General features: G+C 38.6%; 1 protein-coding gene across 1 annotated transcript in view; it reads left to right on the top strand.

Moving 5' to 3' along the window:
• Positions 1 to 16936, top strand: part of LOC134654136 (dual 3',5'-cyclic-AMP and -GMP phosphodiesterase 11-like) — a 207290-nt gene that overhangs the window by 165067 nt on the left and 25287 nt on the right. The window contains exons 8-10 of the mRNA XM_063509585.1: positions 8950 to 9057; positions 11356 to 11493; positions 12964 to 13074. Of these exons, the coding sequence (XP_063365655.1) occupies positions 8950 to 9057; positions 11356 to 11493; positions 12964 to 13074 (357 nt within the window). The remainder of the gene's footprint in view (positions 1 to 8949; positions 9058 to 11355; positions 11494 to 12963; positions 13075 to 16936) is intronic.

Here is a 16936-nt window from a genome sequence, read left to right as displayed (position 1 = left end):
CCAAGTGATCATCATGACGAGTCGGATGTCCAAAACAGCGTGTGCCTATGTTGCACCAAACTCGAGCTGCACTAGGTACTGCCAGGGTGAACCCTGAAGCATCAGCTCTATCTTGGGTACTACTCTCCTAAGTGCTCATCAAGACGAGTGAGATAACCAAAACATCGTGTGCCTATATTGCGACAAACCTGAGTTCCACTAAATACTGCCCGGTTCAGCTACAGCTCTATTATGGGTATCTCCCAAGTGCTCAAAAAAACAAGTCGGATGACCAAAACAGCGTTTGCCTATGTTGCACCAAACCTGAGTTCCAATAGGTACTGCCAGGGTTCAGCATCAGCTCTATCTTGGGTACTGCTCTCCCAAGTGCTCATTCTGACGAGTCGGATGTCTAAAACAGCGTGTATCTATGTTACACCAAACCTGAGTTCTACTAGGTTTAGCATCAGCTCTATCTTGGGTACTACTCTCCTAAGTGCTCATCAAGACGAGTCGGATGACCAAAACAGCGTGTGCATATGTTGTATTAAACCCGAGCTCCACTCGGTACTGCCAGGGTTCAGCATCAGCTATCTTGTGTACTGCTCTACCAAGTGATCACCATGACGAGTCGGATGTCCAACCCAGTGTGTGTATATGTTGCACCGAACTTGAGTTCCGCTAGGTACAGCCAGGGTTCAGCATCAGCTCTATCGTACTGCTCTCCCAAGTGCTCATCAAGACGTGTCGAATTACTAAAACAGCGTGTGCCTATGTTGCACCAAACCTGAGTTCCACTAGGTACTGCCAGGGTTCTGGGTCATTTTGTTGAACTGCACGCCGACGTTGCAATTGGCGTGCAGTCGGCGTGCAGTTTCCATACAAGTTGCAGTCGGGTTGTAGTCCGTCTGTATCGGCCCTAAATCACGGCCTAATATGCTTATCTTTATTTATAATTTTGGCAGTTCCAAGCAATAGTAACACTAAAACTGTTTCTCGAACTGAAAATACCCGATTTAAGTTTGCTAACACAACATGACTGATCAGTTCATCGGCGTCACAAAACATGCGAGTAAATTGACCTCCGCAGTGAATATACAGCAAGATTGAATGTTCCAGTATTCAGAGAAACTTAATTGCTAAATTGGGAATCAAACCGAGCGGTCGAGATGGGTCAGAAAAGTCAGAATCTAAAATTTTAACCCTATTTTGTATTCATCGTTGTTAGCACATAGTACATTAGCACGAATTTTAATTCATAATTTTTCTAACAGATGGCGCTAGTAGTAATACAAAGTGTTTTTCCTTTATTTTATTTTTTTAGGTTTATAAAATGATATTTTTATGTTTGATAACACATCTAAACATGAATTTAAATTACTATGTTAAATTTCAAACCTATAAGTGCGATAGTTTTTCCGTAAAGTGTACCACAAGAATGCATAGTTTGTCGAATAGTGATAGGGCTCGCTTCGCTCGCCCTAATAATAATAATAAATATTAATGGACATTTTTACACAAATTGACTAAGCCCCATAGTAAGCTCAAGAAGGCTTGTGTTGTGGGTACTCAGACAACGATAGATATAATATACAAATACTTAAATACATAGAAAACCACCATGACTCAGGAACAAATATCTGTGTTCATCACACAAATAAATGCCCTTACTGGGATTCGAACCCAGGACCGCAGCTTCACAGGCAGGGTCACTACCCACTAGGCCAGACCGGTCGTCAACATTTATACATGTATTGTGGTCTTTAAGGTTTCGGTTTACTCTACTAGGTAAATAGTAGGTCATTCTGTACAAATTTTACCAAGGGACTAAAGGATAGGTATTGTTTGTATAGGTAGTTTATAATAAATATAATAGACTCAAAGTTGATTGATTGTTTGATTGATTACCATAATAATAGGTGACCAAAACCTACGGTCCTCCTCCTTGCGTCGTATTCCTCAATATTAAGGGTTGTGTCCTCTCTTTTGCATCACTTTCTTTCTTATGCTCTTGCTCCATCTGCTTCTGTCAAAAACTACGGTATGGCGCCTGCAATACGGCCATATCTCGTAATTTAGATTACACTTTATCAAAAAAAAAGGTACTCCCTTTAAAACATTTTGCAGGCACCATACATATAGACCACAGAATAAGTAATAGTATTATCATACAGAACGGACACGCACCGCCCCGCCCCGACTCGGATTACCTCGCCCCTCGACAGCAGTTAGCCGAGTTTTAGCCGCGCGCTCAGTTCGGTTAGCGACGCGATGACGGACGGAACGTTCAAAATGTCGGTCTATTGTGCTATGTACGAGTACCGAGTGTACCCTGTGTGTGTGTGTGTGTGTGTGTGTGTGTGTGTGTGTGTGTGTGTTATTTTAGAAATAAGTAATCAAGTTTTCAATTTAAAATACACGCAATGATTTTTGATGTATGGCGTGTCCGCCCTGTGTATAGACGACAAGGAAACTTATAGCAGCCGTGTCGTGTGCAAAACTTAACAAGGCATCTATTCAGTACCTACCTACTTAAAACACGATTCATGTAAGTATGCAGAATATACTGTCGCGTTGAGCTCTACGCTTGCCCCAAGCCAGAATGTTGTCAGCAGTCAAGTTGGCGTGAGTTTTATTCATGGTATCAATATTTCACGAGGTAAGTAAGTACCTATGTAGTACCTATCCGTGAGCGAGAGTTTCCCATTCGTCAGGAGGCGGTACTGGATCTTTACCCGATTTCTAACCATCGTGCTGGCTTGTGTCTAAGAGAGGAGACTATCTCGGTTGTTTTTGCAATATTTTACAATATACGTTAGTGTAAGCAAACCAAACCAAATTTATTAGTTACGTCAACGCTTTATAATTGCTCGTCTGCCAACAAACCACCCTGTGGTTTGGCAGAAGAATATATGTAATTAGTTGTATGCAAGATTTGTGAATAAACGTTTTTTTTAAATTACTATATTTACTATATTTCATCGTAGTAGGTTTTATATTGCGCCGTAAACACATATTATAATTTTTATTAAACATGCTAATTTTATATGTACTCATTAATATTTGTCTACATTTAACGAGAGAGAGTGGTTTAATTATGAGCTTGTAAAATTAATGATGCGTTTTATATACAGTCATAAAAAAATAAGGACACAAAAAGTTTAAATGTCGTAAAGCGGGCTGTTAACACAAGAATTTATTAAGCAATTTATATTTATAATAAAACTTGGGGTATTTTTTGCGGATTAGCATTTAAAACCCCTTTATACGCCTAGAAACTTTAACCCTTTGGACGGCAAGGGCAGCTAAAGTCATCGCATCGTTCATCAGACTTGTGCAAACGTTTTAAAACGGTTCGGAAGGACGAAAAATCCCTATAATTTGTCTACATCGAGTCTCAAAGCGATATAATAATAACGTGGCGTAAGGGCCGTCCTTTTGTTCCCCATTCACCCGCCATTGCCAAGGTCATGATTCTCTAAAATCAATTCATCACTCTTAATTCCTTGCCATCCCGACATGAAGGACAAGTAAATAGTAAAGATTGTTTTAATCTCCATTGTAAGATTATTTTGATGTCTTTACAGAAAGTTTTCAAAATTGCAAAATCTTCCACATTGAAAATTCACAAGTTAAACACAAGAGTATGATTTCAAAATACAAACTTCCTTTTGTATTCTAAAGTTTCCGAGAACTTTTACAACTTCTTAGAAATTTTCAGCAACTTGCACGCTTGCTGTGCCTTAACATTAAACACATTGTGTGTATGGCATCACATCCCGTCCCGCGCGAGCTAAATGGCGTTTCAGTTTAATTAAATAGCTATATAGCAGAACTACAGTGTTTGGGATTGAAATTCTGTTTTTATATACTGTCTCCACTGCCATCTTAGCCGTGACGTCACCGCTGGCACGCCTCCAACTCTGCGGCCTTGCCACCAGTTCATGCGTTCTCGCATATCCATACTTTATAAAAACAATTTGCATACAAATGCTGGATGATCGCACTAGACAGATAGTGAATCTACTCTGCGAATCAGCGCAATATTTAACCTTACGGCGCTGTGATATGATCGGAATTCTTAGACGTAGGGTAATGTTTTGTTCTACTTATGCTCTTATTTTAATTTCGTTGTGGTACGACATTGGAAAATTGCTACTGCATTTGATAGTATAGGCAGTGCGCGTTGGAATGTCTTGCTGCTATTGAATGTTCTTTCGAGACATAAAGATGAATAAAATAAGTAGGTAAAAGCTATAACAGCTAAACTGGCAGCCCGAGTTACGTGCCAAATGTTCTAACATATCCTTATCATCATCATCTCGGTCGAAAGACGTCCAGTCGTCCACTGCTGGACAAAGGCCTATTGAATGTAATTGCCAAGGCCAACCACGTTTAAAATACAATTTCGAATATTATGGGATCATTATAAATTCAAGTACTAGTTCTTCGTGCGGTAAAATCGGCAAAGTCAGTGCGAGTTCTGAAATTAGCGTTGCTATCGTTAATTTGTATTCCTGTACTGTATACTTATATGTATCATGATGATGATGATGATGATGACTTATATGTGTCTTTTTTGAAGATGGGTACAATTCAAACAGACTTTTCTATATATGTCAGAGTACTATGTCTGTAACTGATATATTACCTATTGTAGAACTCCGTCTGGCCTACAAGTACCGAAAACGTATTCGAAAAGCGAATGACATGTCGATTAAGGTCAGAAGGATATATAACCAAAGCAAAAAGGAAGTCAAAGAACGATGTTTTCGGAGTTCGACCTTTTTGCTAAGATGTCATATTTGAAGCTAAATATTGTATTCAGCACGGATATGATGGTCGTTCTTGTCTACGTGACAGCGTGATAAAACGGTGTCCGTCACTTTCTATCCCGCGGTGAAAAAGTGACAGTTTTTTATCATGTGGATAAAGCCATCCATAATACTCCTGCAGAATAGCCAGTGTAGCAGTCGGTAGGTATTTGATATATTTTGTTTGAAAAATAACGTATTTTTATATTTATGTTGTTTTTGCTGATCATACACTAGTGGTGATACTTAGGAGTACTGTACATTGCTGGCGCATTTACTTTAAAAGACTATATAGTCAAAAAATATACCTTATACATTTTATGAAATCTTGTGTTCAAAATTTTTCTTTCTAATCAAATTACCAAATTTTATAAATACTTTCACATTTATAATACATGTAGAATTTAGAGTAGGTAGGTATACCAAAAAAACATAAGCTTTTCCTTTTATCACAACATAAGTGAGTTATATTTATTCGACTCATCTCTCGTGTAGATAATCTTACGAACAACATATAGATAACATGTTGTTAGTGTTGTTACTATGTTCTTCATTGTATCTCCGTGTATAACGAAAGTTCTTTTAGCGTAACATAATACTTCCATATTCATACTTATTATGCTAATAGGATATTCTATACCCTAAGTTAGATTACCTCGACAAAGGAAATATCCATATTAATAATGATGATAATATCTGCGAAGCTTCTACAAATTTCCGTATTTATTCAAATCAAATCGTTTATTTACTCGCTTATGTAAATTTTAAGGAAGCTCATCACATTACTTTAATCTGCCTGCATTTTACAAACTCGGAACAATTCAACGGGCCATTTAACGATACAAATTACAGGTAAATATAGCATTAACACTATAACTGCAGGTAATACAAGTAACTGCGAATGACACAAAAAGCAATAATCCTTCTCAGAAATATGCCTCGTGATTTATTTGACAGTAGACGACAAGTACCCGCTTTTACGTCGGATAAAGCAGAGCTGAGCCGTGTCACGGGACTGACAAAAATACCGCGACGACCAAATGTTATGATTCAAGGGGAGAACGGCCTCCAATGGGCGAAGAAAACTGACGTAAGTTTAACACTTACGATTGCCAAACAAATTGCCGTTTGCGAAAAACAAAGTCAGACCTAACTCATAGAAATAAGGTTGAACTTAGGCTAGTAATGTCAAAGTTAAGTGCAATCATAATGTTGGTATATTTTATGGTGTGAACATTGTTGTAGAGAAGAGAGCAATAACGTAAATGAGGCAGTGATTTGACTAAACAACTAGATAATGTTTCGCGACTTTCGCGCAGTATGGCTTTAGTGGAGGGCCTTGTGATTTTGTCACTTTATTTTCTGGGGTTTACTTTAAATTTGCAATCTGGTCTTGATAACATCTTCCTTTATGCTGGCGCTTTGATAATCTTCAACAAGTGAGCTTAGACGTCGCGTGTTAGCTTGCTTCGTTGTCTTCATAAGTAGATTATTTCATTTTGCTTCTAGATTATATTATACACTTTACAAAGGCTGTCATCGTCGTCATGGTCGTTAGTGTAATTTAAAATCTAATAAGATACGCAATTTTATTTGTGACTTATATTATTTGATATTACATACTACGTAATACTGATAATTTGAAGTAAATATTCCACAACACACATTTGGGTAAGTATTATAAATAATTTTTATCATAATTCCGCAAACCAGTCTAAACGTACCTATATTAATAATAAAATATGTCAAATCACTTAAAGTTTCTTCAAGAGAAACTTCTCCGAACAAAACGCTTTACTTTTACGATACTTCGAAAGATCAAGTCGTAAAATGAACCACAGAATCGTACACATTTCATTCCGATTCCTGGTTTTGGTTTCTACAAACCCGCTAAGTTTCATTGGTAAATTTTACTCTCCGCTGGAAGAAAATAAAATTCCTCGCGGAGCGAAGTTACTGTTGTCGAATCGGATTTCATGCAGTGGTTTACGGCTATTGAGCGCGAAGCGAAAATAGTTTTTTCAAGTTAAGTGTCCTTTTCAGCGAGCTGAAGTTTCTAATGTAATAAAGCTAGGGATGTAACTTATCCCCCAAAACGGAATTACAGTTACAGACAAATCGACAATATCGACGGTTTATGTGTGTAGGTAAGACAAGCGCAAAGCTCTTAAGTTATGATAATGATGAATGTATGTAGGTATCCATTTAAATATCAAAATTAATCAAGACTGTCCCTAATAAATGAAGGCGTTTATTCTCCAAGGCAAATATATCGATTCCATGATATACATTATTTTTATTAAAGTATCTTTATTCATTTTATTTCGTAGTATTGTGTTTCAAATGTCAAATGTCAGAATACTGGATTCACTCATATCGCATGCTCATTCAAAATGTTCAATTCACTAACTTATATAATTTTCTACAACGATGCACTTGAAACTCATATTCCCAATTGGGATTGGCCCCGTATCAGCGGCATGGGTTCAGTCAACGATTTAAACCCAGTCTGGCCAGTTGACAGGCGTGTATAATGGACGGCAACTCCCATGTTCCTAGTGTATTGGATTACCAACAGTATGTCAATTGTAAAAAGAGAAAAAATGCTGATGAGTTTAACGTTGTCGATGTACTTGAACCACGCTGATGCTCTGATTTGTTAAGCGTGTTATCTAAATAAATTATTGTCAATAACAATATGTGGCATCCTCGCCAGTATACGTACCTACATCCCACTATTGGTCATATCCCTCCTCTCAGGTTTCCCCTCTATCAGTTTTGAGTTTTGGCCCCCGTGCATTCCGTATCAGACTTCCACGCTTTACCACTCAGCTACCAGTATTTTCAATCAACAATCTGTGTACTGTCGTTGATTGGTTTCGTTTTGGCTTTCGGCCATATGCCTGAATGCGGCTGCCGCATAAACGTTCTCTTTCACAGTTTACTGTATCGTGTCATGTGTTGAGCGATACGACGTAAAGTTAACATTTCTTTTTCATGTGTTCGTTGATAAATCTTTGGAAATAGGTCACTATGATACATTTTATTTAGTTAACAACTTTAAGCATTTAAAAATATATGATGAAGGTGATGATAATGATAGATTAAAAGAGAAGCTCCAATACTGATGCCATACACAGCAAATAAAGGCTAGATTTTTTCCTTCAAGATTTTTTGGAGTATTTCGTAATTCCGTTGAAAGGAAAGTATTTAGTACTTTCAGGTAAGTTTGGGTTTCTGATGTTTTTAAATTAAATATCTCCCACTTGGAAATAGAAACACCAGAAGACTTAGAATAGTTCGCATGGAAAAGGCCTGCGGGCTGCGGTCGCCACTGTCAGAGTCCGATTGCCTCTTACTATTCTTGCCTCACTATCTAAAAGGAACTATATTCCACCACAAGACTAAGGTCTTTAAATCCTTATTAAGCCATCGGTACTCTAGAATTACGAAATTTTGTTTGCAACTACTGCTGTTAACGAGAGATAGTTCGTTCATTGTGTGCGCTATGAGGATTAACTTTGATAACACGTCGGCCCAGGGTCTTAATTAGGATTGGCTTGAACTTAGAGGATATAACCAAACGGAGACGCCTTGTCTGTAATTTTCTGTACAAAACAGTCTGCCGATTTTTGCGGGGGAGGCGCACGTCAAATGTATATATACGTAACGTAAAAATAGCCATGTCAGATAAACGTCAGTCCATGCATTTTGTATGACCATTGGCCGCCTATTTTCGACAGAGGGGAACGCCTGTTAATGGCTACTCCGTTTGGTTATATCCTCTAAGGCTTTAACTACTTATCAACGCTAAACACCAACATTACTAAGAGCCTAAATTACACCTTGCGTAAAAAATGCCATTTAGATTTTTCTTCCGTGAGCAAAATTTTCAATCATTTCCGACTAACTACAATAAAGAGAAAAATTGATGTGAGACTGACTGCCAAAAACTCTTGGTATACAGGAGTTGTTGTATTATTAGGGAAAACCAAAGCCATTAAACGTACCTACTTTCGTCCGAAAAATTGTAAAATGATTTACGTACTTTACGTCTACATTCCGTTCGTTATGACTTACTTAACTTTTAGCATCTATATAGACCCTTATTTTTATGCTAGTTTTTCGTGTATTAATAAATTGTATTTTATTACAGGATGAACGGTTTAACCACGACATCGACCAGCAGACAGGGTACAAGACGAGATCGTTACTATGCATGCCTATAAAGGATATCAACGGAGAAGTTATTGGGGTAGCTCAGGTTGGTATACTAAAGATAAAGATAAGATAAAAGATAATTACAATGCGCTTATGAACGTCACATAAAGCTACACCGGCTCCAACCCTACACCTCTGCCCCGAGATGCGGGACACATCTTTAAAAAAAAAATCACCTTATGAACAACATAATTAATATAAACTAAGCACAAAATATAAACAAGATAAATAAATACATAGCGCACGTAAAGTAAATTAAGCTTGATAACCATATAGCTATGATGTGATCACAAAACAGACGGGACGAAAAAATTAAGCTCGGTAAAAGATGAAATTAAAAAAGTTCCCCACGCCCTTATCGTAATAAGATTAAATATTCCAAAGTTATTTGCGAATGCCTCTTGAAAATGTTAGCAGAAGTATGAATTAATTCGCAGTTTCAGCCTGTTGCCGGTGGCAGTACGGGAAATGAAATCTTAATCAAGCGTAAATAACCGATGACGTCATGTCGACCGATTGATTTTCGGGCCTTGACAATTTTAAGGAGTAATTTGCGTGAAGACCTACTGATTTAATCAGAATGCCGATTTATTTAGTTCTTTGTTTCTTCGCATTTTTTTAAATACCTTTTACTGTTCCTTTCATGTTTACGTCGAAATAAATTATGTTCGGTTATGTAATTTTTCAATAAAAGGTTTAGCTTAGGTATTTGGGCGTTTTCTAAAATAAATATTGAAAACCCGATTCTCCCAGATCCTGGTGTTTTTGGGTTCTTTCAACTCAGAATCACTAGCTTAATCAATCCTGATGATAAAAAAATTTGTCCCAAAATTTTGTATGAAAATTGTACATTCCACTACGTCACGTTACATACAAGTGAACATTTTTCTCATACTAAAAACGTGACGTAATGGAATGGACATTTTGGGACATCTTTTTTAATGGTAGGATGGAGAGTGCTGTCGATTCTGAGTAGAATGAGCCCAAGAATGTCCAGATTTGAAAGAATCGGGTTTTCGATATTTATTTTAGAAAAAGCCCATTTATAATATTGCTATTGAATCTTGTCATTAATCATACGAGAACTAGGTTTTATTCTAAGTTAAATACATTGAAAGACATTTATAACTTCTGGAATAAATAATTTGTCCCAACAGCAGAGTTACTCTAATATTCACTCACTGCCTAAAAAAATTATTCACAGAGAGAAAGGTTAATTTGAAAAGTTGGAGGCCTAAAGTCTGTGATAAATGTTAAATTTTGTTCATTCATTTTGAGTTGTATTCTCTAACTCAACACTTAGTACAATATTCAACGTGATTAACATACAGAACATAACATAACAGAACGTGTAGAATTATGTACGTAGGAATACGTAGTAGTATTCCTACGTACGAGTAGTACGGCTCTCAACTAGATTTAAAACTTGTGGAAGTCATAGGGAACCTTTTTTGTCTGTCTCTACACCGATACTGCAATTGTTCAAATTAAGTATATTTAATTTCTAAGGGCTCCTCTACACGATGGGCCAACGCCGGCCACTCCAAGGGACGCAGCCATGCGGTAGAATGAGATAGCAATATCACTTGCTCCCTCTAACGCATAAATGCGTCCCTTGGAGTGGCCGGCGTTGGCCCATCGTGTAGAGGAGCCATAAAGGTGTAAATACATAGAATCAGTGTTGAAGTTGAAATTTGTTCTAGTTGTCCTTTCTACATATATCGTACGTACTTATATATAATTCTCGATCTATTTTAATTTATGACATTTATAGTTTGCATTCGTTTTGAATTATTATATACTAGCTTTTGCCCGCGACTTCGTCTGCGTGGAATTAGTTCCAGCAGTTAAAGTATAGCGCCTGGATAATATCTAATAGCAATAATTTTGAGAATAATGTTTTATTGTTACACCAATTAACAGGCAATTCATTTATTTTCTCACTTCCACACCCTCTTTATGGATGACTTCCGACATAAAAACTATCCTATGTCCTTTCCCGGGACTTAAACTATCTCTATGCCAAATTTCAACTAAATCGTGCACCAGCGCCGGTGCTACACCGCGCAAGCGGGACAGTTCTTAACGACAAAGTTTGTTATGCAGTTGTTTTTAAGTCCCCGTTCAAAATTTCACCCCATTAAGGGATGATTTCTGGAATGAAAACTATCCTATGTCCTTCCTCGGGACTTAAACAATCTCTATGCCAATTTTCATCTAAATCGGTTCAGCGGTTTAAGCGTGTAGAGGTAACAGACAGACAGACAGACTTCCTTTTATAATATTAGTATGGCTTTATGCGTTGTAATCTCTTCCTAAAAACAGTATCCGTTTCCTCCAGGTGATAAACAAACAGAACGACGGCCCGTTCACAGCAAACGACGAAAAGGTGTTCGCGTCGTACCTCCAGTTCTGCGGCATCGGGCTGCGGAACGCGCAGCTGTACGAGCGTTCGCAGCTGGAGGTGAAGCGCAACCAGGTAAGGTTCTCCCTACAAGCACGACTATATTCTACTCTAACACAGTCCATTGCTGCGCGGATAGCATGGTCCCGTTTCCTCCAGGTGATAAACAATCAGAACGACGGCCCGTTCACAGCGAACGACGAAAAGGTGTTCGCATCGTACCTCCAGTTCTGCGGCATCGGGCTGCGGAACGCGCAGCTGTACGAGCGATCGCAGCTGGAGGTGAAGCGCAATCAGGTATGGTTCTCCCTACAAGCACAACTATAGTCAACTCCAACACAGTCCATTGCTGCGCGGATAGCATGGTCCCGTTTCCTCCAGGTGATAAACAATCAGAACGACGGCCCGTTCACAGCGAACGACGAAAAGGTGTTCGCATCGTACCTCCAGTTCTGCGGCATCGGGCTGCGGAACGCGCAGCTGTACGAGCGTTCGCAGCTGGAGGTGAAGCGCAACCAGGTAAGGTTCTCCCTACAAGCACAACTATAGTCTACTCCAACACAGTCCATTGCTGCGCGGATTGCATGGTCCTGTTTCCTCCAGGTGATAAACAAATAGAACGACGGCCCGTTCACAGCGAACGACGAAAAGGTGTTCGCATCGTACCTCCAGTTCTGCGGCATCGGGCTGCGGAACGCGCAGCTGTACGAGCGTTCGCAGCTGGAGGTGAAGCGCAACCAGGTAAGGTTCTCCTTACAAGCACAACTATATTCTACTCCAACACAGTCCATTGCTGCGCGGATAGCATGGTCCCATTTCCTCCAGGTGATAAACAAACAGAACGACGGCCCGTTCACAGCGAACGACGAAAAGGTGTTCGCATCGTACCTCCAGTTCTGCGGCATCGGGCTGCGGAACGCGCAGCTGTACGAGCGGTCGCAGCTGGAGGTGAAACGCATCCAGGTAAGGTTCTCCCTACAAGCACAACTATAGTCTACTCCAACATAGTCCATTGCTGCGCGGATAGCATGGTCCCGTTTCCTCCAGGTGATAAACAAACAGAACGACGGCCCGTTCACAGCGAACGACGAAAAGGTGTTCGCATCGTACCTCCAGTTCTGCGGCATCGGGCTGAGGAAGGCGCAGCTGTACGAGCGATCGTAGCTGGAGGTGAAGCGCAACCAGGTAAAGTTCTCCCTACAAGCACAACTATATTCTACTCTAACGCAGTCCATTGCTGCGCAGATAGCATGGTCCCGTTTCCTCCAGGTGATAAACAAACGGAACGACGGCCCGTTCACAGCGAACGACGAGAGAGTGTTCGCGTTGTACCTCCAATTCTGCGGTCCGTTGCTGGCTATCATTAAGCCATCTAACATAGTGCGTCAATTGATCACCGAATCGGTTTGAGCAGGGTCCGTTTGGGGTCATGACGTTTCATCCTTCAAAGTTTATTGCGATATTTTATATCATACAATACCATCCGTGGAATCAAATTGCTTTTAAGAGTTTCCTCAACACAAATGTTATATTATTTTTGACCAGGTGCTGCTCGACCTGGCGCGCATGGTGTTTGAGGAGCAGAGCACCATCGAGCACATGGTGCTCAGGATACTCACACACACACAGAGCCTCATAAGGTGTCAACGAGTACAGGTAAGAGTCTACCATTTGATTGCAGCAGCAGACTTCTTGAAATGTATGTGCCTTCTACCCGGGATTGCAACCGGTCTTTTTTAATAACGTCACCCTTGTCGGTTTATTTTTTATGATTTCTTTCTACTAGCCTTAGTACAGAAAAAGCGAATAACGCAAATTAAAAACCGGTTCATTATATGAAAGATTTACCGGTTTCCGACCCCCGGTTTATACATCCAGTTTTCAAGTTTGAACGTGACTGACAGAAAATTGACTAACAGGTGAAACATTTTTACGATATTTTATTTTTCCATAACATGCCTGGTATGGGTCTGTAATTAGTAGCCGAGTAGCCGCCCCGGGGCAGACCCTCTTCCTGAATGAAAACAATCCCATGTATATATGTAGCATTGCGAAATAAAAGGCTTGTACCTACACATAAATTATGTATGTGACATAATCAAATGAAAACGGATTTGCGTATTTGAAATACGGATTTCATATTATAAAAGGAAACACTTAGCTGCTCTTTGTAACTTGCTTCATGCAATGTTTTATTTGAACAGTGTAACTTTGCTACATATGTTTGAAGCGGCATCAGTAGAAAGACATGTACTGTGTACTGTACACTGAAATGTCCACTTGAATTCAATGATTTTTATTAAAACTGTTCTCATCGAACTATTAGAACAATACATGTATTTGTGCTCGAAAAAAATTAATAATATATCACCACTTTTTCACGTTTAACATCTGCCTATAGGCATTTGCAAAGTCAGAATTCCACCCATTTCTATTGTTTTACCTATAACACTATTATCATGCCGCGATCAGAAAGGGATTACAAATAACAGATTTCCATACACTTACGTCAAAATCAATATGGATTGACAGCTATCTCAATACCTTTCTAATCGCGATTCAGTAATACACAAAAGACGAATAAATAATTGATGTAGGTTTCGGTTTAATTTATAATTATAATCTTAACCCTGAAATGTGCATTTTATAAAAAAACTGAACCGGATAATTAAGGACCAAAATAGTGAATATCTACTGAACAGCTATTATAATGTTTTTCAAACGGGAAACTACGCTGATTCGTAGATGTCATCTCCATACAATTTATAACCTAAAAATGCCAAACGTCGCATAATTGTATTCAATTGACATTTATGTACCATCGTACCCTTCCAGTTTGAAAAATATTATAGTTGCTATATTTTTCTCCATTGGATATTTTCATACTTGTCTGTACAAAATTTGTTTAATATTTGCTATGTGCTGTTGTTATATAATTTTCAAACACAGTCTTGTATTGTTAATCAAATAAATGAAATAAAAAAAGAACTTTCCCCTTGACATTCTCGACGCAAACATATTCTTTTCGGTATTTGAATTAGCATAAACATTATTCTTCCTACACGTTTAATGCAAACGCTCATTTGGAACGTCGACGCCATCCGTGGATTTAAAAACGTAATCTCACTTTAACCCCGGTGGGTGGGGTTGCCAAGATATAAAATTCTAAAGTCCAGATAGAACTCCTTATACTTTTACTACCAGGTAAGTTTTTGTAAAAACTGGCATTGCAGGAGGACAATGGCGTGTGTGTCTAAAAGCACATTAATTAATTTATGTGGCCAAGAAATGCCCTCACAATCTCCTAAAATCATTCTCATCAGTATTCATGTTCAGTTCTATTCTATTCCTTTATCAACAAATGTTAACATTTTTGTAAACGGGATGCATTAAGTCTGACAAATGATCAAAATTCCTGACATCAGGAAATCTTCGCTGCCTCTTAATCCCAGTTGGAGGAATTCTTAATCAGAGGACTTATTTTGTCAAAAGCATTAAATTATACAGTCAGATTGGACACGGGAAATGCGAGTTTTATGGATGTATGAAAGGAATTCGGGAAAATATGTATACCTGACAAGTTTTAGTGACACAAAAAAGAGAATCGAAACAGAATTAATGAATCTTGAATTAATACGGCACATTCTCTTTTATACTTATCCTTATATATAAGTACGTTTAAATTGCTAAACATTTCAGAACAGTAGAACGTTAATTAAAACGTACATTTTCGTTGAAAGCGTTGAAGTGAATATTTAAATACAGAGAGAATGCTTGTTACGTATGTATTACGGGTACACATTTCATTTCACATTTGTGGATGTCGCGGCACCATTAGCGGGGCGGCGGTTTAGAGGCGGGAAAATCGTTCCGGTGTCTAAAAATCACCGTGACTTAGTACCGACAATGAAACACGTACAGTTGCAGCTAGTATACCTAACGATATTCTTACTTTCCGTGACGTTTTGTTACTCATATCACAGAGATACCTCGAAGACTACGGAATTACGTGTCTAAACTTGCAAAAGAATGGAAATATAAATCGGTATTTGGTGTGAAATCAGAAACCTATAAAGTATCCCAAGAAATTTTGCAGCGTTTTTAAATTCATACAGCGTTTTCACAGTTATTTTTGATGGCGGATCACCGTGACTTTATCATTGTGACGTTATTTATCCTTCGTCGTCCTCGTTTTCGCTCTCGTGTTTACCACAATACGTTTGTTTTCAAAACGTCGTTGTCGGTGTAATTAATTCAACTATCAAAGGAGTGTCGCTTATTCCACTTATTATCTTTGTGTAACCCGGGGTGGGAATGAATATTGAAGATCTTATTCTGTTTCCGCGGAACGCTCGAAATAGCTGCCTTTGAATGGAATGGAATGTTATTTCGTCATATATACTCGTATATACTCGTGAATTATTGTTTACCTATGTAGTGTCTTCTTCTCCAGCTAATTTACCATACTGTGTGGCGTCTACTTGGCTCATCTTTACGAATTATCACCAAACCCCTCATTGGCTATGACGGACGCAGTCTTATAGAGCAGGCGCCTTCTATAGCATATGTACGAGTATGATGCAATTGACAATATTTATGTAGATTTTATGGTCGTAAGTGGCATATACGTGGCGTAAACGTTTCAATTACAGATTTATTTGATTAGAGAAAGTAGAGTAGAGTAACATTTAAAAGAAATATTAAAATAATATCGAAACCTTAAAAAATCAATTTACTCAATATTACGACACGAAAAATTACAGCTGAAATGATTCGGAAAAAAATTTTGGCATAAAACTCCCAAGTTCATTCATCACCGATAACGAGTTATCTCGGAGTAAGCGGGAAGTGGAGAAGTAGCGTACGTCTTGATCATTTGGCAGCCATAGGTCAGGCGCGACTTTGGGAAAATGCCGACAGGGAAAAATTTGGATAATTCGTCTTAAATCAATGTTATGTAATTTAACCGTCTTTGAATAAAATGTTACTAGGGATGAGTTTGATGGTGGTGTGTTGTTATTTATGATATACAACTACTTACTTCGTATTAAGATTGAATTGAAGTCATTTAAACATTTCTCTTTAAAAACGGCAAGTCAGTCACTCTCCGTTCTTTAACTGTGTATTTTCATTTCATATTAATGTAAATATATATTTTAGTGACCAGAAATGTCTAATTACCTATATAATTATTGCCCTCTGTTGTCGAACTGCGCCTGCTGCCCCTGGATATTAGAATCGATAAAAAATTGTATCTTTGTCAAAATGTAATTAAAAATTAAAACTACAATCATTTTACTAAAACAAAACGTACACAATACACGAAGAATATGCCGCAGCAAAATTGCAACGTATTAAAAATATCCTGTATTAGATTAGATCTTAGGCCGGGTTCGTTTTCACCCGCCGCCCGCGGCCGACAGCGGCCCGCCGCCCGTGGCGTCTGATCTGAATGGTATATTCGGGAATGCTCGGGAGTGGTCGTTTGCGGGGGGACGCCGCACGCGGCGGGCGAAAA

Source organism: Cydia amplana, chromosome 14 (genome assembly GCF_948474715.1).
Source record: "Cydia amplana chromosome 14, ilCydAmpl1.1, whole genome shotgun sequence".
In the NCBI taxonomy this organism is placed as follows: Eukaryota; Metazoa; Arthropoda; class Insecta; order Lepidoptera; family Tortricidae; genus Cydia; species Cydia amplana.
Note: the sequence above shows the minus strand (reverse complement) of the source record. Positions and strands in the feature narration are given on the sequence as shown.